The sequence below is a fragment of the Ranitomeya imitator genome, chromosome 1 (assembly GCF_032444005.1).
Source record: "Ranitomeya imitator isolate aRanImi1 chromosome 1, aRanImi1.pri, whole genome shotgun sequence".
NCBI classification, from domain to species: domain Eukaryota; kingdom Metazoa; phylum Chordata; class Amphibia; order Anura; family Dendrobatidae; genus Ranitomeya; species Ranitomeya imitator.
The window spans coordinates 750965561-750992594 of NC_091282.1; the positions used below are offsets into that span (position 1 = coordinate 750965561).

Sequence of the window (27034 nt, forward strand, 5' to 3'; positions counted from 1 at the left end):
CTGCGCTTAGTTACCCGATGTTTACCCTGGTTACCGGCATCGTTGGTCGCTGGAGAGCGGTCTGTGTGACAGCTCTCCAGCGACCAAACAGCGACGCTGCAGCGATCCGGATCGTTGTCGGTATCGCTGCAGCGTCGCTTAATGTGAAGGGGCCTTTATTCTCCTGGAGATTCAGCTGCCTCCAGAAAACACCGCTGCCGTGCATTACCCATATGTTGATCTTTTAGATCATGTCCTATACGGCGTCTGTCTGCAACCATTGCCTCCATATGTGTCAGGCAGCGGTGCTAGGACATAAGCGTCTGCATGTGCTCAGCCTTTGGCGACTTACCTTTTCCCGGATCTCCAAGGCCCTCTTACATAACGGTTCAGCTTCCTTGTACTTCCCCCGTTTCCCATAGAGTACAGCGAGGTTATTAAGGGTGGCTGCAACCTGCAAATTGTAAAACGTCTCTTAATATCCACAGGCGGCGATCTCCGCGCAGTCACATCAAAGCACAAAGTGTCTCCGAGGGCGAGGGCAGAACATTGCAGAAAATCAATTCGTGAGAAAAGAAGGAATTAACTTTAAAAAGGGGCAGAAGACTATTTGTGTGGACGAAATGACATTGTGGGACAAGAATAACAGCACAACAATAGATCATTACCGGGAATTGAAAAATTAACTAGTGATTGCATAGAAGACGGAGATTGGATTGGTAACTGTGGGCCACAGGGGCTAGAAGTTCAGGGACATGTGGATTTGAACAAGGCCAGCCATTTCTGATGCATAAACCTTGCAAGATGGGTGTAGCAGTGACAGAATTTATTACTGCCGCCGCCTAGTGTAATTGGCCTTTACAAGATCCGTCTTGTTGGGCCGCAGCGAGAAAAAAAAAAAAACTGGAACTGCTACATCCACTTATATGAGTAGTCAAAAATAAAAATGCCATGTCCACTGGACAGATTCCTGCCCACATCAATAATCAATTTTCTCTTAAAGAGGACCTGACAGTGCTCCTTTTTATTTTAGCAACACAATAATTTAAAGAGCAACTTTCCCAAAAAACAAACAAACGAAAAAAAAAAAAAAAAAAACACCCTTATGTTATTCCTCCTGGAAATGTAGGGCTAAACTCTAAGGACAGAACCCATCTATAAGGACAGAGTCCACAAAGCCAATGCCCATTTACAGGAGGAACAACAGAGCAACTTGTACAATGCCAAGCTCTAAGAAAAGTTGCATTTCAGGGGAAAAGTATTTGAGGAGAGCAGGCAGGTCTTGTCTTAAATATCCAAAATCAACTGCAGATTTCGCATAAGAGGTGAAATAAATGTCCACATTATCTAGAGTAGCAAAAAAAAAAAAAAATCAGTGAAGCGGCAGATTTTTTCAGCTAGGTCTGAATGCAAATTTAGAAGTAGGCAGGTTTGTTGCAGAAATTTCCATGAAAATCAAGATCTGATCATTAGTGTTCTGTGGATTTCTGTAAGCCCCATTTAGGAAATGCGGATGGTTGTGAAAAATTCTGCACTAAACCTGCTCTGTGTGAATATTCACTGTAGATTAATACAGTAACCAGTGCTGGAGTAAGGACCGCGGCACAATTAGAGAGCACCGGGGGCGGTGCTAATTAGAGATGATTGACATGTGGCGTGTAGACTTCTGTATGACCCTACCTGCCGCTTCTAGGAATCAGCTGGGTCATTAGCAATCTGTCCTGTTGAGTTTAATGTCAACACTTTAAAAGCACAAATTAGAAAGTCCTAGATGGAAGGTTTAAAAAAAAAAAAAAAACCACGCCAGGATACTGACCGCCGGGTGATCTTTTCCTAAGGTCTTCTCACGAATAGCGAGGGCATCGTTCAGCAGATTGGCAGCATCTTTGTATTTGTTCTGGTCCCTGGAACACAGTAAGAGTAGGATAAGGCAGAGTTCACACGTTGCAGAGGCACCGGGGCTGAAATGTGAGGACCGCAGTAGGACCTGGTTTCGTTTTCCCACCATCGTCTCATACCTGTATACCAGAGCCAGTATGTTAAGCATCGTGGCGACATCGGGGTGATCGTGGCCGGAGGTCTTCTCCAGGTCTTCGAGAGCTTGCTTGCAGAGCGGCACAGCCACTTCATACCTGCCCTGGGATGCGTACTGGATCACCAGATTATGGAGGGTCCTTAGTCGCGCTGGGATCTCATAGCCACCTTGCTGGGCAGCGGCGGCCGCGCTGCTGTGGGGCTGTTGTACTGCAAATACCAAAAACGATTGAATTTTTTTTTTTTTTTTTTAACCTTTCCCACCACGTTTAATTTTGTACTGCCATCAATGCTGTAAAATCACTGCCCATTACCCCTACATAATGACATCACTGTGTGCATGATAATTCCACTAAAATGTTTTATTAGCCCGTGACATCACTGTGGACCTCCGTTATTAGCCCGTGACATCACTGTGGACCTCCGTTATTAGGCCATGACATCACTGTGGACCTCCGTTATTAGGCCGTGACATCACTGTGGACCTCCGTTATTAGCCCGTGACATCACCAGGTTTATTAACCCGGTACTTTGCTGTGAAATCAACATGCATTATTCCCATACTGTTACATCACTGTGTGTAATCACATCACCATCTGTTATTAGTGTTTTGTGACATCATTACTCCTGCATAGTGACATCACTGTGTCAATATCCCACCACTATTTTGCACTGTGACCATCACACCCAGTCCTGTGACGTCACCGTGCATATCGTCTCTATATTGTGACATCACTGTGTGCATTATCAAAGTTTTTTTCTAATGCTGTTAAAAAATGGCTCTAGTGCCGCAACGTCACATTGTGCACTTTCTGCAGTGCAAGTGTATAAGGAGCAGAGGAACTGGTGCTAGATGTGGTCCCTTGACCTCTTGATGGACATGCTACTTACTTCCCGGCCCTTGATCGTCGTCATCATTAGGGAAGAGGTCATCCAGAGGTTCCTTAGAAGAGTCACTGTCTTTATCATCCTATAAAAAAAATACAAAACCTAAGAACCAAGAGACAATCCCCTCTCACATTCAATACATGAAGTTTATATTGATTTTCTGCCATTTTCAGTTTTTCCATGTGAACAGTTTTTAGCAAGTATTACATATGTTTTACACTAGCCGCTAACAGCACATGACCTTGCACGGCCATCATTATCCATAATACATACCATTATATCGTAATTCAGCGGCATGATTAATAACTGGCATAATACATACACATTAATTCTGCATTCTCTCCTCCATAGCAGCAGAATAAACCATGGCCCAACATATTCCAATGAGCATGACTTGTAGCCTCATCTGGTCTTCCACACTGAGGGTAGTAGTCTTTATGCAAGTACCGTATATACTCGAGTATAAGCCGCCCCGAGTATAAGCCGACCCGAGTATAAGCCGACCCTCCTAATTTTGCCACAAAAAACTGGGAAAACTTGACTCGAGTATAAGCCTAGGGTGGAAAATGCAGCAGCTACCGGTGAATTTCAAAAATAAAAATAGATGCTCCATACCGTTCATTATGGCCCCATAGCTGTGCCATATAGTGCTCTGCGCCGTTCATTATTGCCCCATAGCTGTGCCATATAGTGCTCTGCACCGTTCATTATTGCCGCATAGCTGTGCCATATAGTGCTCTGCGCCGTTCATTATTGCCCCATAGCTGTGTCATATAGTGCTCTGCGCCGTTCATTATTGCCCCATAGCTGCCATATAGTGCTCTGCACCGTTCATTATTGCCCCATAGCTGCCATATAGTGCTCTGCGCCGTTCATTATTGCCCCATAGCTGTGCCATATAGTGCTCTGTACCGTTCATTATTGTCCCATAGCTGTGCCATATAGTGCTCTGCACCGTTCATTATTGTCCCATAGCTGTGCCATATAGTGCTCTGCACCGTTCATTATTGCCCCATAGCTGTGCCATATAGTGCTCTGCACCGTTCATTATTGCCCCATAGCTGCCATATAGTGCTCTGCGTCGTTCATTATTGCCCCATAGCTGTGCCATATAGTGCTCTGCGCCGTTCATTATTGCCCCATAGCTGCCATATAGTGCTCTGCGTCGTTCATTATTGCCCCATAGCTGCCATATAGTGCTCTGCGCCGTTCATTCTTGCCCCATAGCTGTGCCATATAGTGCTCTGCACCGTTCATTATTGCCCCATAGCTGTGCCATATAGCGCTCTGCACCGTTCATTATTGCCCCATAGCTGCCATATGGTGCTCTGCACCATTCATTATTGCCCCATAGCTGTGCCATATAGCGCTCTGCACCGTTCATTATTGCCCCATAGCTGCCATATGGTGCTCTGCACCGTTCATTATTGCCCCATAGATGTGCCATAGAAAGCTGTGCTATTGCTGCTGCTGCAATAAGAAAAAAAAAAATGCCATACTTACCTCTTGCTGCTTGCAGCTCCCAGCATTCGGTCCCGGCGTCTCTCCGCACTGACTGATCAGGCAGAGCAAGAGGACGCAAAGACAGAGCGGCGCCCGGCGTGTGGAACGCGGACAGGTGAATATGACATACTTACCTGCTCTCGGCGTCCCGCTCCCTCTGCCTGTCACAGCTGGTCTTCGGTGCCGCAGCCTCTTCCTCTATCAGCGGTCACCGGCACCGCTGATTAGAGAAAGGAATATGCAGCTCCACCCCTATGGGAGGTGGAGCCGCATATTCATTTCTCTAATGAGCGGACCCACGTGACCGCTGAACAGGGGAAGAGCTGCAGCACCGAAGACCGTGCGACAGGCAGAGGGAGTGTCAGGATCGCCGGGACTAGGTAAGTATGCCTCAGTGCTTTCTCCCCCTTACCCGCCAACCCTGCCGCCCACCGTGACTCGAGTATAAGCCGAGAGGGGCACTTTCAGCCCAAAATTTTGGGCTGAAAATCTCGGCTTATACTCGAGTATATACGGTACCCAGTATCCTGCTAGGGCTAGGACAGTGCATGTGTGATGTACATGGTCCTACCTCCAGTTTATCACAATTGACTTGAGAGTCTATATCCGTACTCACAAGTGAATCGATTAGCAGCATCCCGGTCCAGCGGCCAGGTCAGTATTGAGCTCCTGAAGAAGAGCCGGAGATGTTGGAAGGTTTGCAGGACTACCATCCAGCGGGCAAAGAATAATGACCTGGCCGCTGCACCAGGGTGCTGCCAATCGATTCAGAAGTAATCAGCGCATCATCGACTCCCATTCAGCAGACATGGACTATAGACCAGGGTGCTGCCAATCGATTTGCTTTGTGATCCATACTAATGGATGAAAACCCTACTTAGGGTGCACGAGTGACTGATGACACTCTAGGCTGGCAAATAAGTCAGCCTATCACTTTAAGGGCTCATTCAGGCGTCCATGGAGTTGGATCTGATCTCATACCGCAATGCACGGACTGGCGGCGGGTTCCCGACCGTGACAGTCTCAGAAATATATGAAGCAGTCACATTCAGGTCATGAGAGCTGCGGCCAGTCCGTGCTTAAACCGCGTGACACTGATTTCTAAGGAGCATGCAGCGCTAATGATGTGTTTGTTTCAGCGAGTACCGTATATACTCGAGTATAAGCCGACCCGAGTGTAAGCCGACCCCCCTAATTTTGCCACAAAAAACTGGGAAAACTTAATGACTCGAGTATAAGCCTAAGGTGGAAAATGCAGCAGCTACCGGTAAATTTCAAAAGTAAAAATAGATACCAATAAAAGTAAAATTAATTGACACATCAGTAGGTTAAGTGTTTTTGAATATCCATATTGAATCAGGAGCCCCATATAATGCTCCATAAAGTTTATGATGGCCCCATAAGATGCTCCATATTAAAATATGCCCCATATAATCCTATATAAAGGGTAATAAGGGCCCCATAAGATGCTCCATAGAGATATTTGCCCTATATAGTGCTGCACAAGTGTTATGGCCCCATAAGATGCTCCGCACAGCCACTTGCCCAATATAGTGCTGCACAAGTGTTATGGCCCCATACAGATGCTCCGCAGTCACTTGCCCCATATAGTGCTGCACAAGTGTTATGGCCCCATACAGATGCTCCGCAGTCACTTGCCCCATATAGTGCTGCACAAGCGTTATGGCCCCATACAGATGCTCCGCAGTCACTTGCCCCATATAGTGCTGCACAAGTGTTATGGCCCCATAAGATGCTCCGCACAGCCACTTGCCCCATTTGCTTTTGCTGCCATAAAAAAAAAAAAAAAAACATATACTCACCTCTCCGTCGCTCAGGCCCCCGGCACTTTTACCTGCTCCTCGTGTGGCTCCGTCTTCGACACAGACGTCCAGCAGAGGGCGCGCACTGACTACGTCACCGCGCCCTCTGACCTGAGCGTCTTTGCCAGAGGACGCTGAAGACGGAGCCGCACTGGAACGAGAAGCGGTAAATATCGCGCAGCGCTGCGCTCCCCTTCCCCGTATACTTACCTGCTCCTGGCGCTGCATCCCTGCTTCTTCCACCGCTGCATCTTCTTCCTGTATTGAGCGGTCACAGTTACCACTCATACAGTAATGAATATGCGGCTCCACCCCTATGGGAGGTGGAGCCGCATATTCATTGCTGTAATGAGCGGTACCATGTGACCGCTCAGTACAGGAAGAAGCTGCAGCGGTGGAAGAAGCAGGGACTGCAGGGACCGCGCCGGGAGCAGGTAAGTATAACTAGACAGCCCCGCTCCCCCTCCCCTGCCGACCGCCGGGTATGACTCGAGTATAAGCAGAGAGGGGGACTTTCAGCCCCAAAAAATGGGCTGAAAATCTCGGCTTATACTCGAGTATATACGGTACTTGAATTTCTGAGTTTTGGAGGTTTCTCTTGCAGCTCTGCATTATGAAGCTCCTCCATTATTCCTCCAGTGTGTTGCTACAAACCCTGCATGGTCAGCACTGTTCAGGCAGCGTCAGCTGTTGTGGCAAAAATAATTAAGAATAATGTAATTCTGCATTACTTGGCCATATGCTGTAGGTTGTCACCTCCGACCATCACACTCCGTAGGATCAACAGAGTCCAATTCAGATATTTTATGTTTCTGCCAGGTGCCCTCACCCCATCCAGAAGTGCTTGGCAACTACTAACATACCAACCAAGCCTTGCTTTAATACCTTCCCTGACCATTGGCGATCGAGGAGGATCAGGAGAGAGGACGGCCAGCGGAAGCCATTTTTGACTGGCATATATCGTATAAGCAATGCCAACAAAAGAGCGTGGCTAATTTTGTCAGGCATACAATTATCCAAACCGGACAAGATACACCTCACTGGTGACTGTGCAATCCCTTTAAATCAATTTGTATTTTTATTACTGGTCGCCTTTAAAAAAAAAAAAAAAAAATGTTTGAATGATTTATAACGTGTAATTCTTCCATGACTCCACAAATTAAAAGGGAGGATAAAAGGAGACTAAATAAAAGGTTACGAACCGATGGCGAAATATCGTCGTCATATTTTTTCAGCTGATTCATGAACTCGAGATGTTTCTTTTCCTCCTCCAGTTGGGCCACGGACTGTTCGCTGCGCTGAAGCTTCTGCTGAGTGTTGGCCAGCTCGTCCCGCAGCCACTGATTTTCCTGGCACAGCCGTCGGACCTGGGCCCTCAGCTTCTGTTTCTCAGACTCCACTGCATTAAGGTGGTTGGATAAGGCCATCATAACCTAAAGGGGAGGAACAAACGTCAGAATAGCACAAAGCCGACATTTTCCAGGGGTGACCGGCACGCTGATCGCTCCTATGTGGAAAGACAACATCAAAGATTATTGTTCCAGAAAAAAGTAAAGAAAGGAAAATCACAGGATCAAGAAAAGCTGCATCTTCCTTGACTTCAGTACAGTGAAGATGCAGTTTGTAGCTAATTCTATATTAAAGTGTTACCATCGGAGATATAGATAGATATATCCGCTGGGGCCTGCACCCATCTCCATAAGGCCCCGACGCGCGCTGTCAGGAATAGAGAGGATGGTTTTCTCTGTCCATTTCTATCAGAGCTCTGAAACTTGACAAGTGTGCCCGGACCCTTATCCGAGGTAGGGGAGGGTCCTAAAGTTGAGTCCAACATCTACTGATATAGCAGGATCTGATCATGAATGGCTGACCACAACTTCACTTAGGGTTAAAGGTTAATATAAGTGGGCTTTTAAAAGCCATTCTCTAAGCAGACATCCTTATGATACCCCCTTTAATCCTGTGTGTGCAATGTAGCTGGGGATAGCCTAGTGCAACTTATGGCCTCCAAGTGTAAACAGAAGGGGTCCTGGCCTCTGACCACAGAAGATACCCACTTCCATTATTTGTATGGAGGACCCTGCAAACAGCTCTCCCAGTCGGAGAACTGCATGCTCTAAACTATCCAAATGTATCATTTAAGCTTCTATCACATATCCAGGAGAGTTGACAAAATGTGGGATTGATGGGTGGAATCTGGCTGATGAGATTCCCAATATCCTTTAGTGAGCATGTGCGACCAAACCCTCTGCACATGCTCACTGCCGCTCCATTCACACAAGGGCTTTGGGACCTGTTATCGGACCCCCTGCAATCACACATTTATCACCTATCCTGTATATAGAGGGCATGTTTATTCAACAGGTAGATATAGTCACAAACGTTGAAAGCAAACATCTCAAACATTGTGGCATTTCTGCACTAAACACAGGATGACGTAAGCCGAAGATATTTCGGGAGTGTGCACAAATCTGTGAAACTGGTTGTGTGACCTGCCAGCTGCTCCATGCGACACATTCCCTGATGAGCGGCAGGGCGGTGTACCGTGCAATTACCTGTGCTTCGCTTAACCCCAGCTCAAGCATCTCCAGAGACTTGCGGATCATGTTGGATTTCTCTTCCACTAGGTTGCTCTCGTCATCCTTTTTCAAGCACTTCAGCGTTTCCAGCAAGCTCTGCAGGATGGAGTTGTGCTCATTTTTCAAGGCCTCCAATCCTTGGATCACCTGCTTGGTCTTAGAAATGATCTCATCTTGGGTGAGTTTCTCCAACTTGTCTTCCTTCAGAAACACCATCGTGGACATGTTGTCATACATTCTGCAAAAGAAGAACGCCGGAGAGTCAGAACTGATCCAGAGTGTAACGGATCCAATCCAGGCCCAATGTCATAATTGCAAAAAAAAAAAACTTGATTTCTCCACCAAGAATTAGAGCCACGTCCATAAACTTTGATTCTAGTAAGCACAAACAACTCCCTACGTCAGACATGGAGGAGGGTGGACTAAGCTGCAGTAGGGACGGGGCACTAAATGTGTTAATAGACAAGAATTTTGCTGGGTCATTATTCCTGCCCCGTGTAGTGGTGACAGCAAAAGTATAATCTGTAGCTCCACACCACAAAAATTCAAAGAAAATGGCAAATAAAAAACAAACAAAAGAAGAGGTGTCACAAGATGCTGGGAGGACACCAGTCAAGGAATTAAGATTCTCGTAAATCAAACTTCTCCATTATGGCTCATGTACACACTGTAATATTTTGCAATAAGAAACCAGAAGTCTATAAAGGAACTGGGCGATCTGGAAACAAAAAGGAGAAGTCGCAATGAGCATCTGAAGTCTCTACACAATACATATTTACATAGGAAACCTACAAAGATAGATAACACTTTCCATATCGTACCGCATGCCAGGACCCCAGTGATACATTGGTCAGGACTGCTACAAACAAGTGAAAAACAAAAACAAAAAACCAAGTCACTGATTTTATTCTAGATACCATGGGCTAAGGATCAAGGACCAAGTGGCTCAGGGACAAAGATGCCATGGTTCAAGAAGACAAAAAGCATATCCAGCTTTATTAGCCACGTTACGGCTGCCAAGTCACATTTCGGCTTGTTTATGTATAGGCTGTGTTTAATTGTGATGGCATCATGACTGGGTGTGGCTTCTTTTACAGGCTTTGTTCTATTCTGATGTCTCATTGCTGTTTGATGACTTTTAGGAGGTGGGCTATCGAGTCAGATGGTGACGTATTTTGAGGTCACATTTGTCTGTGAAGTCATTACTTGGCTTTGATTTATTGTGATATGAAAGCAGTGATCGTGTTTTTAGGCTTTGTCCACTTGTGGTGCAGTTACGTTTTTACTAAACAGATGTCATATTGGTGAGTTTATCAGGCTCATTAGTATCAGTCCAGATTTATAGGCTGTATTCTATATTGTGATGATGTCACAGTAGTGCGTATTTCGAAGTTGTGATCTACACTGTGATGAAGCCACTATAGCTTTTATTTTTAACAAAGCTGTGAACTAATCCTATAAGGCCATAAACCAGTTTTATTTATAGGCTGAGTTCCATTGTGATGTCACAGTAGTATTTGGTATCTAGGCTGTATTTAATTATGACAAATGATGCCGTTTTGTTGTTTGTTTTTATTTATTTATTTTTTACTTAAATGTTTTTATTTTGGGCTAAATGCCAATTTTGCAATTAGGTTTCACTAACAATTTTGCATGGTTTTGCTTTTACAGGCTCTTCCTTTCGCTGAACCTTCAACTTTGATGTAGTCTGTGGTCATCAGGCAGCCAAAAGAAGCCCAAAAAGGAAAAAAGGAGGGGAAGGGGGAGTTAAAACTCTCCTGTTAGGTCAAAATAAGCTCACTGATTGGATCCAAGCTAACTCACTCTGCAGCCAGCAATAGACAGTGCAACCCAGTGGCTATAAAAGGCTAATAATGCAATTTTTTTAATGAAACCCAATTGCAAAAATTATTTTTAGCCCACACATTTATGAAACTGAAGACTGACAATTCTTTTAAAGCCCCCCAACTGAAGACTGACAATTCCTTTAAAGTGCCCCATAGGTGGAAAAATTTTAATGAAATTCAATTGCAAAAATATTTATTTTTGCCAAGAATGCATGCATTTATGAAAAGAAAATGGTCCACGATTCCCCGTTTTCATCTCCTTTAAAGGTATGTGCACACGTTGCGGATTTTGCTGCGGATCCGCAGCGGAATGGCCGCTGCGGAATTGCAGCAGTTTTCCATGAGTTTACAAGTACCATGTAAACCTGTGGAAAACAAAATCTGCAGTGCACATGCTGCGGAAAAAAACGTGCGGAAACGTAGCGTTGTTTATTCCGCAGCATGGCAATTCTTTGTCTGGATTCTGCAGCAGTTTACACCTGTTCCATAATTGGAATCTGCAGGTGTAAAACCGCAGGTGGAATCCACACAAATCCGCAAAAAAATATCACGGTAAATCCGTGATAATTCCGCAGGAAATCCGCAGTGTGGATTACCTGCGGATTTACAAAAATCAGTCTGCACCACTTTCCGCAACGTGTGCACGTGGCCTAGAGCCCCCATACATAGTAGACCAATGTCGCTGAGCTCATAGACTACTGGCTGCTGTGACCATATCTGTAAAGCAGCGCCTTCTTCCCCTCCTCTATGAAGCCTGCTAGTATTAAAGGAGCATATAAAATAGATCTATAGTGTGCCTTTAAACATGTCTCACACATTCCTCTTCTGTTCAGTGTAGACTTTGCTGGAAAAGCAAAACCAGTATCTGCGCGAGAGCTTCCGCAGAAATTATCCGGGTCTTCAAGATTCCCCCATTGCAGAGCGGCCCAATTATGCAGAACTACAATCCTCAAGCATCAATATCTGGAACAAAGATGAACAAATACCGCCACGTTCTGGGAAACTAAACCGTACAAACCTCCGGCATCTATTATTCATGCCTCTCTATGTATAGTGCCATTCATTAATCATTGCTCCTCTGTACACGGGCGCGCCGTCTGATCTAGTGCAGCAAAGCTATCGGGTAACAGCTTACAGGATTTGGGGTCTGTTATGGCTGGCAATCAGGCAACACAGCGTGCAGTAATCAGCGCACATACAGAGATCTGGCAATAACCAAAAACAATAGGACGAGCTCTGAGACGTGGAATCTCTGTAGACTGCAGTACCTGATCTATCCTAACACAACTATAAGCAGCAGTGGATTGCGCCTAACAACTACCTATGCAACTCGGCACTGCCTGAGGAGCTGACTAGCCTGAAGATAGAAATACAAGCCTGACTTACCTCAGAGAAATACCCCAAAGGAATAGGCAGCCCCCCACATATAATGACTGTTAGCAAGATGAAAAGACAAACGTAGGAATGAAATAGATTCAGCAAAGTGAGGCCCGATATTCTAGACAGAGCGAGGATAGCAAAGAGAACTATGCAGTCTACAAAAAACCCTAAAACGAAAACCACGCAAAGGGGCAAAAAGACCCACCGTGCCGAACTAACAGCACGGCGGTGCACCCCTCTGCTTCTCAGAGCTTCCAGCAAAAGACAATAGCAAGCTGGACAGAAAAAAAACAGAAAACAAACTAGAAGCACTTACCGTATATACTCGAGTATAAGCCGAGATTTTCAGCCCAAATTTTTGGGCTGAAAGTGCCCCCCTCGGCTTATACTCGAGTCACGGTAGCGGTGGGGTCGGCGGGTGAGGGGCTGAGGGCGCTGGGGTATACTTACCTAGTCCCAGCGATCCTCGCGCTGTCCCTGCCGTCCCACGGGCTTCGGCGCTGCAGTTTCTTCCTCTCTTCAGCGGTCACGTGGGACCGCTCATTACAGAAATGAATAAGCGGCTCCACCTCCCATAGGGGCGGAGCCGCTTATTCATTTCTCTAATCAGCGGTGCCGGTGACCGCTGATAGAGAAAGAAGCTGCGGCACCGAAGACAGGAGGGGACAGCGCGAGGATCGCCAGGACTAGGTGAGTATAGCATATTCACCTGTCCTCGTTCCAGCCGCCGGGCGCCGATCCATCTTCCCGGCCGGCGCCTCCATCTTCCCGGCGTCTCTGCTCTCTGACTGTTCAGGCAGAGGGCGCGATGACGCATACAGTGTGCGCGGCGCCCTCTGCCTGATCAGTCAGAGCAGAGACGCCGGGAAGATGGAGGCGCCGGAACGAGACGCCGGGAGCTGCAATCAAGGGAGGTGAGTATGTGTTTTTTTTTCTTTATTGCGGCAGCGGCGGCACAAATTTATGTGGAACATCTATGGGGCACAGTGAACGGTGCAGAGCACCGTATATGGCACATCTATGGGGCACAGTGAACGGTGCAGGGCACCGTATAAGGCACAGCACAGCTATGGGGCACAGTGAACGGTGCAGAGCACCGTATATGGCACAGCACAGCTATGGGGCACAGTGAACGGTGCAGAGCACCGTATATGGCACAGCACAGCTATGGGGCACAGTGAACGGTGCAGAGCACCGTATATGGCACAGCACAGCTATGGGGCACAGTGAACGGTGCAGAGCACCGTATATGGCACAGCACAGCTATGGGGCACAGTGAACGGTGCAGAGCACCGTATATGGCACAGCACAGCTATGGGGCACAGTGAACGGTGCAGAGCACCGTATATGGCACAGCACAGCTATGGGGCACAGTGAACGGTGCAGAGCACCGTATATGGCACAGCACAGCTATGGGGCACAGTGAACGGTGCAGAGCACCGTATATGGCACAGCACAGCTATGGGGCACAGTGAACGGTGCAGAGCACCGTATATGGCACAGCACAGCTATGGGGCACAGTGAACGGTGCAGAGCACCGTATATGGCACAGCTATGGGGCACAGTGAACGGTGCAGAGCACCGTATATGGCACATCTATGGGGCACAATGAACGGTGCAGAGCACCGTATATGGCACAGCTAGGGGGCACAATGAACGGTGCAGAGCACTATATGGTTCACACCTATGGGGAAATATGAACGGTGCAGAGCACTATATGGCACAGCTATGGGGAAATAATGATCTATTTTTATTTTTGAAATTCACCGGTAAATGCTGCATTTCCACCCTAGGCTTATACTCGAGTCAATAAGTTTTCCCAGTTTTTTGTGGCAAAATTAGGGGGGTCGGCTTATACTCGGGTCGGCTTATACTCGAGTATATACGGTATCTAGCAGAGCAGCAGGCCCAAGGAAAGATGCAGTAGCTCAGATCCAACACTGGAACATTGACAAGGAGCAAGGAAGACAGACTCAGGTGGAGCTAAATAGCAAGGCAGCCAACGAGCTCACCAAAACACCTGAGGGAGGAAGCCCAGAGACTGCAATACCACTTGTGACCACAGAAGTGAACTCAGCCACAGAATTCACAACAGGGGTCTGTTCACACCGCGCTGATCAATAGGGATCGATGGTCATTTCAATCTAACCCCTGGGGGGGCATCACATGTCAATCACTGCAGAAAAGAAGGCAGGAGGCACAGAGAATACAAAGGAGCCGACGTGCTGCAACCTGAGCGGATGGACGAGAAGACACATCAAGATGGCAGGAGACTGATAAAGCAGAACGGGATTTCTGTATTGCCGACTCAGCAGTCGTAGTATAGGAAAGAGAGAACAGGGAAGACCGAAGTATTGTGAATTATAGCAACTTCCACACCTAATTCATGACCCCAAAGAACTAAGGCTCAAAAATAAAAAAAAATTATAAGATTTAATTTTTTTTAAAGAATAAAAAAATACATACAAAAAAAAAAAAAAAACCACAAAAGAAAAAACAAACAAACAAAACAACAAGTACACATAGCACTAGGCTACGTTCACGCATCTCTTTCTGCAGCCAAACTTTCATTTTCGGTAATGTATAACAAGCAGCTATTTTCTGCTCTTTATTTTTGAGCTGTGGATTGTGTGATTTGTCTGCAGTACGTTAATAAAGTTAGTTGCATTCACCAAAAATGCAGCAGAGATGTGCTGAACTTTTCTGTGTTCTTGCGGCTTCTCATTAGGTTTCATTGTGTAAAAAAAGGCTACAAAAAAAAAAAAAAGTATTCAACAGAATCAGGTTTTGAAACCAAAAAAATGCAACAAAACCTGATACCTGCATTTTTGGTGCAGATTTTCAACGTTTTTTCACCACCCATTCATGTCAAGGGGTGAAAAACCGCTGACGAAAACATGAAAGTGACATGCTCTATTGTGCAAAAATACATGCAAAGCACACCATACTGGTGACAAAAAAAATACAATGTGTGTGCTTAAGATATCTAAAATCTCAGATTACCTAAGGGTATGGTTAACCAGTGTATTGACTGGCACAAGGTAGAGACATCAGTGTAACAGTTGGCGAGGAATATGATTCTGGCAGCAGCGTTCAGGACAGATTGGAGCGAGGCGAGTTTAGTAAGAGGGAGGCCGATTAGTAGAGAGTTACAATAGTCCAGGTGAGAATGAATAAGAGAAACAGTAAAGGTACCTTCACACAACGATTTTGTTAACGATATCGTTGCAACGTCACGCTTTTTGTGACGTAGCAACGATCCCGCTAACGATATCTTTATGTGTGACAGCGACCAACGATCAGGCCCCTGCTGGGAGATCGTTGGTCGCTGGGGAATGATCAGGATTTTTTTTTGGTCGCTGATCACCCGCTGTCATCACTGGATCAGCGTGTGTGACGCCGATCCAGCGATGTGTTCACTTGTAACCAGGGTAAATATCGGGTTACTAAGCGCAGGGTCACGCTTAGTAACCCGATATTTACCCTGGTTACCATTGTAAAAAAAAAAAAAAAAAAAAAAACAGTACATACTCACATTCCGATGTCTGTCACGTCCCCCGCACTGACTATCAGCGCCGGCCGTAAAGCAGAGCACAGCGGTGACATCACCGCTGTGCTCTGCTTTACGGCCGGCGCTGACAGTCAGTGCGGGAAGCTGACGCCGGGGGACGTGACAGACATCGGAATGTGAGTATGTCGTTTTTTTTTTTTTTTTACTTTTACAATGATAACCAGGATAAAGATCGGGTTACTAAGCGCAGCCCTGCACTTATTAACCCGATGTTTACCCTGGTTACCCGGGGACTTCGGCATCATTGAAGACAGTTTCAACGATGCCGAAGTCTTTCCCCGGATCGTTGGTCGCTGGAAAGAGCTGTCTGTGTGACAGCTCCCCAGCGACCACACGACGACTTACCAACGATCACGGCCAGGTCATATCGCTGGTCATGATCGTTGGTAGGGTCGTTTAGTGTAACGGTACCTTAAGAGTTTTTGCAGAGTCGAAAGTAATAAAGGGTCGAATTCTAGAAATTTTTTTGAGGTGCAGATAAGAGCGAGCCAGTGATCGGATGTGGGGGGTGAATGAAAGCTCGGAATCAAGTATGACCCCAAGATAGCGGACATGTGAACCAAATATTCTGATTGTAAGCTATGGAAACAGTATTTAGATAGTTAGGCAGAGGCAATACCCGGCTCCTGGAGTAAGTCCAGTGCTGCCTTCACTTTTCATAGCTGTATATCTCAATTATAAAAGAGGGGTCTAAACTGGAGGTCCTCTGCCCCTACAGCTTTTTTCTTTGGGAAAAAAAAAGTGTTAATGCCAAAAGCGGTGGCAGCGCAGAGAGGAGCAATGAATGAATAGACTATGAAAGTTAAAGTAAGTTGCTAGGAAGAAAAAGAAATATTAAAAAAAAACAAACAAAAAAAAGTGGACAGATCAGGAATGTCCTTAGGCTAGGTTCACATTGCGTTAGTGCAATCCGTTTAGCACAAACGCTAATGGAATGCGCTAATGCAATGTACAAAAAGGGATTGCGTTGAGCGATCCCGCTAGCGCAGATGCCCGCAGTGCAGATGCAAGCAGTGTTCGAGGTCCGTCAGAAAATAACGGGACATCGCTAATGCATGCCAAAAATGGCATACGCTAGCGATGCGTTAGATACTTTGCGGTCAATGGGTGCGCTAACGGATCCGTTACATAGTGTTAATTGCGCCATGTAACGGATTCCGTCAGCGGTAACCCACTAACGCAATGTGAACCCAGCCTTATATAAAAGCAGCAGAGGTGGTGCCTGCCTCTTGTGTTGAGATCTTTTAGCAGAGAAAGTAGTCGGTGGCTCACACTGGTATCAAAACCAGTCTTGTAGCTGAATTTCCAGCTATAGAAGTGCGGCTCCATTACCAGAAAGCAGGAACGCAGGCCAAGATCTTCAGTTGGAGAGAATTTCCACATTACTGGGACAGGAGGGGCTCGGCCATCACCCGCCTCGCTATTATTTTTGATTTACAGCCTAATTAAACATGGTCAATGCCAACTGCGGAGGTCAAGGGAGAACTGAATCACTGGCCTTCATGAGAAGAGTGACAGATTTATGTCACCAGCACATAACCGCCAGCGAGGGGCAGATGAAGCCCTTTTCTATAAGGCAAGAAAAAGCTTGAGAAAAAAGCATGGGTGCAATTGAGTGGTGAATGAGTGAGGGACAGCATACTGGTAATACCATCGCCACACCAAGCAGCCATGATATTATTGCAGATTCCTAAATCTCAGCGCTACATTTCTGCTGCGACGTCACAATGGAAGGTTTGGCTTACCGACTGCACAGCCCTGACAAGGGTCAGTAACCTCTGGCAAATACTAGTTCCACCCCAGCTGCATTGCCAGAGGTTACTGACCCCTGCCCTATCAGTACACACTGCAGCAGAACATTATATTTTACATCGCATGGCAGACCTGAAATAAAACACTGCCAACACTCTTGTTTTTGGGGTCATGAGCCATTTGTGGTCCATCCTATTAAAAGCGCCATCCTAACATGACCCATTGGCCAATGATCCATTCATTCTCTATGGGGCTGCCAAAAAAAAGTCAATTACAGCACCCAGCAACCCTGTAGGGAATGACTGGAGTGGTGGTCGAGCATGTGCCCCACTGCTCCATTAGGAGTCTGATACAAGTGCCCCGTTCTGATCGGTGCAGGTCCCAGGTGTAGGCTCATCAGAAGCCATTCGGCTATAACCATTCCTTATTGTATCGGGAGATGCCTGCACACCCATAGGCTCCCATTCTACTGACGTGGGGCCATACCGGCCCCCTTTGTGCTGACATCGGTTGACCTTTTGTGCCTGGCTGACTACGACTACAAAACTCTACAGCGGCATTCAGTAAAAAAAGGATTTTTTTTTTTTAAGTGGCCCCGGTTTGAGGTATACAGCGGTAATCCTCGCGGTGATGTGATGCGATTTCTGGGACAGGACTCCGTACAATCCCACTGACGTTCACATTCACGTGACATTGACAGAGACACTGAAGTCCCATTTCTAGGAAGCATTAACTTCACATTACAACGCCAAGTTTCCCAGTGATCAATGAACCATCTAACTGGTCTGTGCCGATCAGTGCTGGCGGCGGTAACAGAAAACCGGAAAAATTGAAAACGATCCCTTGAGCCATTTGGTAACATGCTTACAACAGTGCTCTCCAGTCAGGTTTGTTCTGGAGGACAATACGACGGCCAGACTAAGGTGTCCTGGCATGTGTTGCAGCAGGATGGAAGGCGGCAGTGATTACTGATCACAGTGCTCGACCTGCCGCAAACCTAACATTGCTTAAGTCGGCCGTCAAATAAATTCAATATTATTGAGGTGTATGAAGGTTCCTAATTCTCACTTTATAACTAACCATCTACTGCATTAAAATGGACAATTCCATAGTAAATATTCCGCCAGCATAATAGGTGCTGGACGTTCTTATCGCTTACTTTCCAGCAAGCAGTGATGTCCAGTGACTTGCCAGCCCTCAATCTCTCTGCTATATCTGTATGCAGTAAGAACAGAAGTGGAGAGATAAAGCCCCATCCCAACTTCCAGTAATCAGTCTCTGCTGCTGAAGACAGATTACACTCGACAGCAGGCAGTGGGGAGCAAATTACACAAGAGAGCCACTAGTAGCTGGCACTGAAAGGTGATTTTTTGGCGAAGGGGGGGGGGTGGTTCAAAACAAACTGTAAAGTGCTGCAGAATATGTTAGCGCTATATAATAAAGATTATTTATAAATGTTTGCTCAATGCAATGACAAGCAAAATTACAATCAAACAAGCCAAACTTCATCATCACAAGACATGATAAATATTGTATGAGCAACACAGCAAGAATATTGTGCAATTTATTATCTGTGTGACACTCCAAACACACTCCGAGAACCTTTGGATGGATATAATGCCTCCATTCTTTGACAACAAGCAGAGATCTTGAAAATGGCCATAAAATGATACGCAGTAGAAGAGTTGCTGGCAGCGCAGCAGTCTGGATACTGGGTCTGGTATGAACGGAAATTCAACATTTAAGGCAGGTCTTAGAAAAATCATATGCATAAAACCCATCATTTATTATTATTTTTTTCCCCATTTTGCAGGGTGCAGACTGCAGGTAGTGATCCTTGGCGTATAATACAAGTCATGTTCACCTCCATCTCAGGACACTGAAGACACTAACAGCACAGGTTTGATGCAGACAGACTATATACGTGTAACATTTCCATAGGCTGATGCATCAGACCTAACGTTTTTGCATATTCACAGTCCTTTTTGCAGAGTTTTCAGAGCTCAATCTCTAAGTTTTTGTAAAGGTTTTTTTTTTTTTCTTAAGAGTTTTTTCTCCAAACAAATCCTGAAAACCCCTGTGAGTACCTGCCCTAAGGCCATGTTCACATGCCGCGGTTTGTTCCTGCGGCCATTGTCTGTTCTTCCAGGTATTTGGCTTTCGCAAAACTTTGAGTGATGTGCAGATCTGTAATTTCTGCCTTTTCTTTTTTGCCCACGGATTTTCCGCAGTTCATGGAATTCTATGGGTAAAATCCGCACATGAAACTCCGTGCACCCACAAGAGAAAGTGATATGCTGCGGATTTGAAACACGCCCCACAGGTAGCGTAAAAATTAGATTTCTATAAATCCCATACACTTTGCTGGAGCGGTAATACGTCGTGCTTTTTTAGCACAGTGAAACTAGGCAGTGGCAAAAAGTCATCACGGGAACGTAACCTTATGAAAGCAGTAATATGGCTATGTAGGCACTTGTCCTATATTTAAAGGAACACCGTTTTTCTAGAGATACAATGCACCAGTGACCAGAAATCTAGTCTACGAGTTATATGTAAGTGAGGCAGTAAGTGTACAGGGGGCGTCACCACTTATAGGGCTTTTTCCAGGCGCACTGACACGCCCCTAGTGCACCTCCAGACAGATTTACATATGCTTGTGCTCTAGATTTATCAGGACTGGTGCAGAGAATCTGTGTGTGTGCTGTGTATATGAGACGACATCACAGTCTTCACCCACCAGCTCAGGGACAACTGCAGGATACAGGAGCTATAATGGCCAGAAACAGCGTTCAGGTATGTGCACACGATGAGGATTTTGCTGCGGCTCCGCAGCAGTTTCCCATGAGTTTACATTACAATGTAAACCTATGGGAAACAAAAAACGCTGTGCACATGCTGCGGGAAAAAACGTGCGGAAACGCAGCGGTTTACATTCTGCAGCATGTCACTTCTTTCTGCGGATTCCAGTGGTTTTACAGCTGCTCCTATGGAAAACCACAGTGAAAACCGCAGAAAATCCACGGTAAACCTGCGATAAATCCGCAGCAAAAATGCAGGGTTTTTGCCCTGCAGATTTATCAAATCTTCTGCGGAAAAATCCGCAGTGGACCAGAATACGTGTGCACATAGCCTTATTCTCTGTGCGCACAGAGGACGGCATATTCTGAAGTGTCACCGAAAATTACCATTATAGACGAGGGCCGTCTCCAACATTACAGCAGCCAAAGCCCCTCATCAGAGCAGATCAGCTGGACAGAAGGTGTCTCCCATTGTTGGCCCCAAGCCTCCATCTCATACCCCAAAGTGGAGATGTGCTAAACAAGAGAAGCCCCCTGGCTTGATTGATCCGACTGCTGGCCCTCTGGCGCACAATGCCGGCACACAATGCCGGGGGGCGGCGCACAATGCCCCTGCTCCTTTTTTCTTGCATGTTAAGCTGCATAGGGGCATGTTTTCAGTTGAGGACAAGCAAGTAATAGGATAATGATAGGAGCAATGCATGCTGAGAAAAGGGCAAGGAATGACCTGCGCTGATAATGCTGGCTGAATGTGCAGATGAAGCGGTACTGTCCATTGGAAAAACAAAAAATAAATAAGTGTATGGCAAGTTACAGAGCGAGAGAGTGGAGTCAGTCCTAGACATATTACACTCGCCAGTTCACCAAAAGCAGTTTGGACTTGTTAGGCTACTTTCACACTAGCGTCAGCCCAACGCACATTGTGAAAGAAATGAACAACGGGGGCAGTGGATGAAGTTTTTCAACGCATCTGCTGCCCCATTTTAAGGTCCGGGGAGGAGGGGGCGGAGTTCCGGCCGCGCATGCATGGTCGAAAATGGCGGACGCGACGCACAAAAAAAAGTTACATGGAATGTTTTTTTGTGTCGAGGGTTCGCCAAAACACGCACGACGGATGCGACATGTGGCCATACGTCGCAATGTGTCGCTAATGCAAGTCTATGGAGAAAAAAAACGCATCCTGCGGGCACATTTGTAGGATGCGTTTTTTTCTCCAAAACGACGCATTGCAATGGACGTCACACGACGCTAGTGTGAAAGTAGCCTTAGGGGTTAGGGCAACAAGACCGCGCTTTTCGACCGTGTGACAGTGGGAGATAAAGTGTTTACAAAGGGCTTACAGGTGTTTGCACCAGGGAGGACACGATGCGAAACGAAGATGCGGAGCGTAGAAGCTGGTACATGTGAGTCAGTGGAGCGCAGCCCACACAAGCATGAGCTCACGTCCTGTCAGACTCCGGCACACAGCAGAGGACACGGGGCGACGTGGCCAAAAAGTGCCCGTAGTAATTATGGAAAGTGTGACATACACGGAGCCTTAATAACCAGTCACATCATCAACCATGACGAGAGCTGCGATGTCCCCCCACACTCAGGAGGGGGACGATTGCCCCAAGGAATCTGCATTTTAGCCGAGGCGTCTGCTCTTATGGTGCCAAGCAGAAAGAGGTCTCCATCTGAGTAACGTTAAACTTGTTGAAAGGGTTAATCTCCTGCAGATCAGATCCATCTTCGACTAAATAGGACAGTGAGAAGCTGAGAAGTGGGTAGAGTCTAAACAGTTTTTTTTGTCCCACTGCAGACAGAGCAGTGGGGGGAGGCTCCTGCTGCAGCCAGCCATGTCACACAAGACAGTGAGGGGGATCCCTTGAGGTTGGGAGCCAAGCCGTGATACAAGTCAGCTTGATATGCCACATGCAGTACTAGATGACAACCCTTGATTATGGGCTACAGCCTTAATTTTGGGGAAAGGACCGGAAAGGTTAAATTACCCGGTAACATTTGATGTGGACATTCTGCTGTCATTGCATCCAAGTACATTGAATATGAGGATTTTATTTTTGCACGAGCCGCAGCGGGGGCTCCTTTCATCCCTTCGTCTATATCTCCAGCCAGATGTTCCCTTCTCTGCAGACGGGATTATCCGGTACGCTCACATATGGTATTCGGTGACAGCCATTCCTGGCATATCAGGGTGTGACTGGTCCGGGCTTGATGGAGCCCTACATTTTCTTACTGCAATGGTAAAGGAGAAGATAGACAGCTCATTTACTGCAGCGATTAGACCTCTCAGGGGAACAGACATTCAAGAAGCTGCTCGGTTGCCAGGATTGGTCTCCAGCTGAGGTCTCTCCAGTATACAGCAGGGATATGGCTCAGTGGCGTAGGAAGGGGGGTGCGGGGGGGGCGGTCCGCCCCGGGCGGCACAATGCTGGGGGCGGCCGGCGCTGCAGGAGAAGAAGATAAAAAAAAAAAAAAAAGACGCCCCTTTAAATCTTCGGGCGGCGCCGTCCGCCGCCACGACCAGGGCCAGCTCCCCCCACCCCCGGGTCCCGCCCCCGCCCTATACTCACCTCTCCTGGTTCCTGCGGCGCCGGCAGCTGCAGCGTCCTCTGACTCTGCGACGTCTCAGAGCAGAGGGCGCGATGACGTCACTACTGTGCGCGCCGCTCTGCCTCTCTGTCCTGAGCGTCGCAGAGCCGGAGAGACGCTGACTGCACCGGACCTGCGCTGGGAACGGGAGAGGTGAGGATTTTACTTTTTTTTTTTTTTTCTTTATGTCTGACTGTCTGGGGCTGGGGCAATGCTGGACACACTGGGGCAGATTGCTGGACACACTGGGGCAGTACTGGAGACCATGGGGCAGAATGCTGGACACACTGGGGCAATACAGGAGACTATGGGGCAGATTGCTGGACACACTGGGGCAATACAGGAGACCATGGGGCAGATTGCTGGACACACTGGGGCAATACAGGAGACCATGGGGCAGATTGCTAGACACACTGGGGCAATACAGGAGACCATGGGGCAGATTGCTGGACACACTGGGGCAATACAGGAGACCATGGGGCAGATTGCTGGACACACTGGGGCAATACAGGAGACCATGGGGCAGATTGCTGGACACACTGGGGCAATACAGGAGACCATGGGGCAGATTGCTGGACACACTGGGGCAATACAGGAGACTATGGGGCAGATTGCTGGTCACACTGGGGCAATACTGGAGACCATGGGGCAGAATGCTGGACACACTGGGGCAATACTGGAGACCATGGGGCAGAATGCTGGACACACTGGGGCAATACTGGAGACCATGGGGCAGAATGCTGGACATACTGGGGCAATACTGGAGACCATGGGGCAGAATGCTGGACACACTGGGGCAATACTGGAGACTATGGGGCAGAATGCTGGACACACTGAATACTGGAGACCATGGGGCAGATTTCAGGACACATTGAGGCAATGCTGGAGACCCTGGGGCAGACTTCTGGACATACTGGGGCAATACTGGAGACCATGGGGCAGATTGCTGGACACACCGGGGCAATACTGGAGACCATGGGGCAGAATGCTGGACACACTGGGGCAATACAGGAGACCATGGGGCAGATTGCTGGACACACTGGGGCAATACTGGAGACCATGGGGCAGATTGCTGGACACACTGGGGCAATACTGGAGACCCTGGGGCAGATTGCTGGACACACTGGGGCAATACTGGAGACCCTGGGGCAGATTGCTGGACACACTGGGGCAATACTGGAGACCCTGGGGCAGATTGCTGGACACACTGGGGCAATGCTGGACACTGGGGCAGATTGCTGGACACACTGGGGGTAATATACTGGACACACTGGGGCAATGCTGGACACTGGGGGTAATATGCTGGACATACTGGGGCAGATTGCTGGACACACTGGGGGTAATATGCTGGACACACTGGGGCAGATTGCTGGACAACATGGGGGTAATATGCTGGACACACTGGGGCAGATTGCTGGACAACATGGGGGTAATATGCTGGACACACTGGGGGCAGGACTTGAGGCATGGGCAGAATGTAGATACGGGGCATGATTGGAGACACGGGGCAGGATTGGATCATGGGGCAGGACGGATACGATGGAGGCTGGTGGGGCAGGATGGGGAGATCATATGGGGTAGAATGGATACTCATGAGGGCAGGATACGACAACATATGGCTGGAGCCAGGAATGAGATAAACGGGGCCAGGGTGGGGAATATTATTACCATAGGGGATAATTAAGGGATATTATTACTGCAGTGATGTATTTATTTTATTTTTTGAGTATACTGTTTTAAATGGGGGGGCGGTCCTGTTACTGTGCAGAGTGACACTATATCACCTTTTTTTCTTCATGTGGTGTAATGTAGAAGTTGTGAAAAATTAAGTAATGTGTTCTGCAAGCGGAGCTCGAGATAACTGTGTTATTTCCTGCAGAAACGAGTCCTGGCTGGAAGGAATGATGGCGGTCTGTGCTGGATGAAAGATGAAGGACTTCACCTAGAGACGTCACTGGTGAGTCAGTGTTACCTATACACTGACACTATACACTGTATACTATATAGAGCTCCTGTGTATAATGTCACCAGTGATCTCTGTATTACCTCTACACAGACACTGCATACTAAGTATAGATCTCCTGTGAATACTGGCACTTATGGTGATAGTATTGTGGGTTTTTTTTTATTACTGATCAGTATTGTAGTATTCAGTCACTATGTGGTGGTAATATGTGGTCTGGAAATGGTGCGGTGGTATTTGTCCCTTGTATGTAGTATTATTCGGTCACTATGTGGCCTGGTCATGGTGTGGTGGTATTAAGTCACAGGTGTGGCATGTGGGGGTGACACCATTAGGCCCAGTTTAAGTTCTACAAAACAGGAAAACCATTTTTGGTAACCTTTGTGTGTATTGAGCTGGGGGGGGGGGGGGGGGGAGGCGCCAAACTCGGGATCAGCCCCGGGCGGCAAAAGCTCTAGCTACGCCTCTGATATGGCTGCACTGTTCTCTGGAAGACCTGGAGAAGCCGCTGGAAAACTAATAACCTGGGCGACGTGTAGTCAAGTTAAAGAAGGATCCATAGATGTCTATGGTTATTTATTAAGGGCAACGGCAGTAGTCCATGGCCACAGAACCAGGACAACATCTTGCCAGGCCTACTATTCAGCAGGTAGGAGGAGATTTGCAGGGATCTGGTCCGGTGGACATGGACTAGGGTCCTACAGATCTTTTAGCTTGAGTCCCTGCTGGTCTCCCATATCTACTCCTGGACTTCTGCAGTTGATCACTATCCTTGGCAGTGATGCTAGCAGCGAGGGCACAAGATCCACAAGGGCAGTGACTGGCTGCAGTGGTAACAAATGTATGCAACACCATTACTGCAGACATATGGGGGACCACTGAAGGTGTGGGGGATTAGAGAGGTGAAGAACGAATATTTTTTTTATTTTAGCACTGTCCTAACTGACCTAATAAAAATGGGTGCAAGACTGTACCCCGTAGAGAGAGACTTTAGTAATATTAGAAGAAAGCCACAAGTAAGGCCCCCTGCAATCCGCAGATCATGGAAAGGAGTCTGGAAATAAAGGAGCCCCCTCCTTCTAATCTCATACTAGCCCTTGGATTTTCCTAGCTGATAAACCGGACATGAAAAGGGCGACATTACACATGGTTCTATAAAAGCCTTGTCTCCTGCAAGCCCCATCAGAAAGGGTTAAGAGAGCAATTACACCAGACAGCCAGAAAATGGGATTTAATAGAGCAATCATCAGAGCAGCCCCAGAGAATTACACGGGCACGCAGCGCAGATCACAATCAGTGCGCCCGGAAGGCCCTGGCACCACCTGAATAACAATGCGGGCATGCGGAGCGGCCCTCACATCGGAGCCCGTGCGTCTCTTTGTTGCCAGGCTCTTGTCTGAGGGAGCAGGGTGACGGTGCCCGATGCATCACTGGCAGGGTGTGCCGAAGACAGCCCAGAATAAGGAGCAGGCCCCATCTCATTAATAAAGCGAGGCAACCAAGAGAAACGCCGCACACGTAACCTTGCAACGGGAGAAGCAGTTGCCATGTGCTGACGTGAAGGTTTATGGGCAGTCCATGCCCTCTGCAGTAAATGTACCAAACAAAGCCGCTGCCGTGTGCCGCTACATGGCATCCAGGAGACACTGCTTCATACCCATCTCCTACTCCCTCAATACACCAGAAGTAAAAGTCCACAATAGTGCGCCGTGCGGTTTTAGGATGGATTAACTGTCATTTTATTTTTACATAATTTATTTGCAAAAAAAAAAGACAAAATGGCATGCATTTTATATTCTTCTCTTGCAGGTTTGATGTGGTTCTCAATGCCCCCCGAACCGTAGTCTACCCCCACAATACACGCAGCCACATCATGTCCACCGGCTCCCTCCTGCACAATAACCCACTGTGACCTTCCCTGCCAACACTGACCCCCTTCCTACCCTAATATCGCTTCTACCCCAAAACAATTTTATTAACCCTTCCCTCTTACCCTGCCCTTTTTTTTCCCCACCGACAAACTATCCATTTTTGTTGGGGGCCTTTAGGGACAGCCACATCAAAGCACATGCTCACATCTCCTTTCCGTGCCCCTCTGGACTGCATTCCCCGTACCCACCCTTGTGTGCCAATAAAGTAGGAATGAAGCCATCCTGGGACAGGCCTATAAATCCAGGGGGTCCCGCAGTAGGCACTTGATCCCCCTCTAATGCAGATCCCCTTAAAGGGGGTTAACCCAGCTCTGAAAACGGTGTCTCCTCTGCCACTCATTTGTCTGCCACGTTTCCTACTGCCATCATCTCCTCCTGAACGACCAGGAAGAAG

The 27034-nt window shown here is 47.3% G+C and overlaps 1 protein-coding gene across 14 annotated transcripts in view; it reads right to left on the reverse strand.

The window, feature by feature from the left end:
- The window catches only part of KLC1 (kinesin light chain 1), a 53721-nt gene that overhangs the window by 22844 nt on the left and 3843 nt on the right, over positions 1–27034 (reverse strand). For all 14 annotated transcript variants that reach the window (XM_069734554.1, XM_069734590.1, XM_069734581.1 and 11 more), the window contains exons 2-7: positions 8783–9044; positions 7430–7660; positions 2905–2983; positions 1998–2223; positions 1796–1883; positions 332–433 (exon numbers count right to left, since the gene is read on the reverse strand). In XM_069734554.1, the coding sequence (XP_069590655.1) occupies positions 332–433; positions 1796–1883; positions 1998–2223; positions 2905–2983; positions 7430–7660; positions 8783–9043 (987 nt within the window). In that variant the 5' untranslated portion in view covers position 9044. The remainder of the gene's footprint in view (positions 1–331; positions 434–1795; positions 1884–1997; positions 2224–2904; positions 2984–7429; positions 7661–8782; positions 9045–27034) is intronic.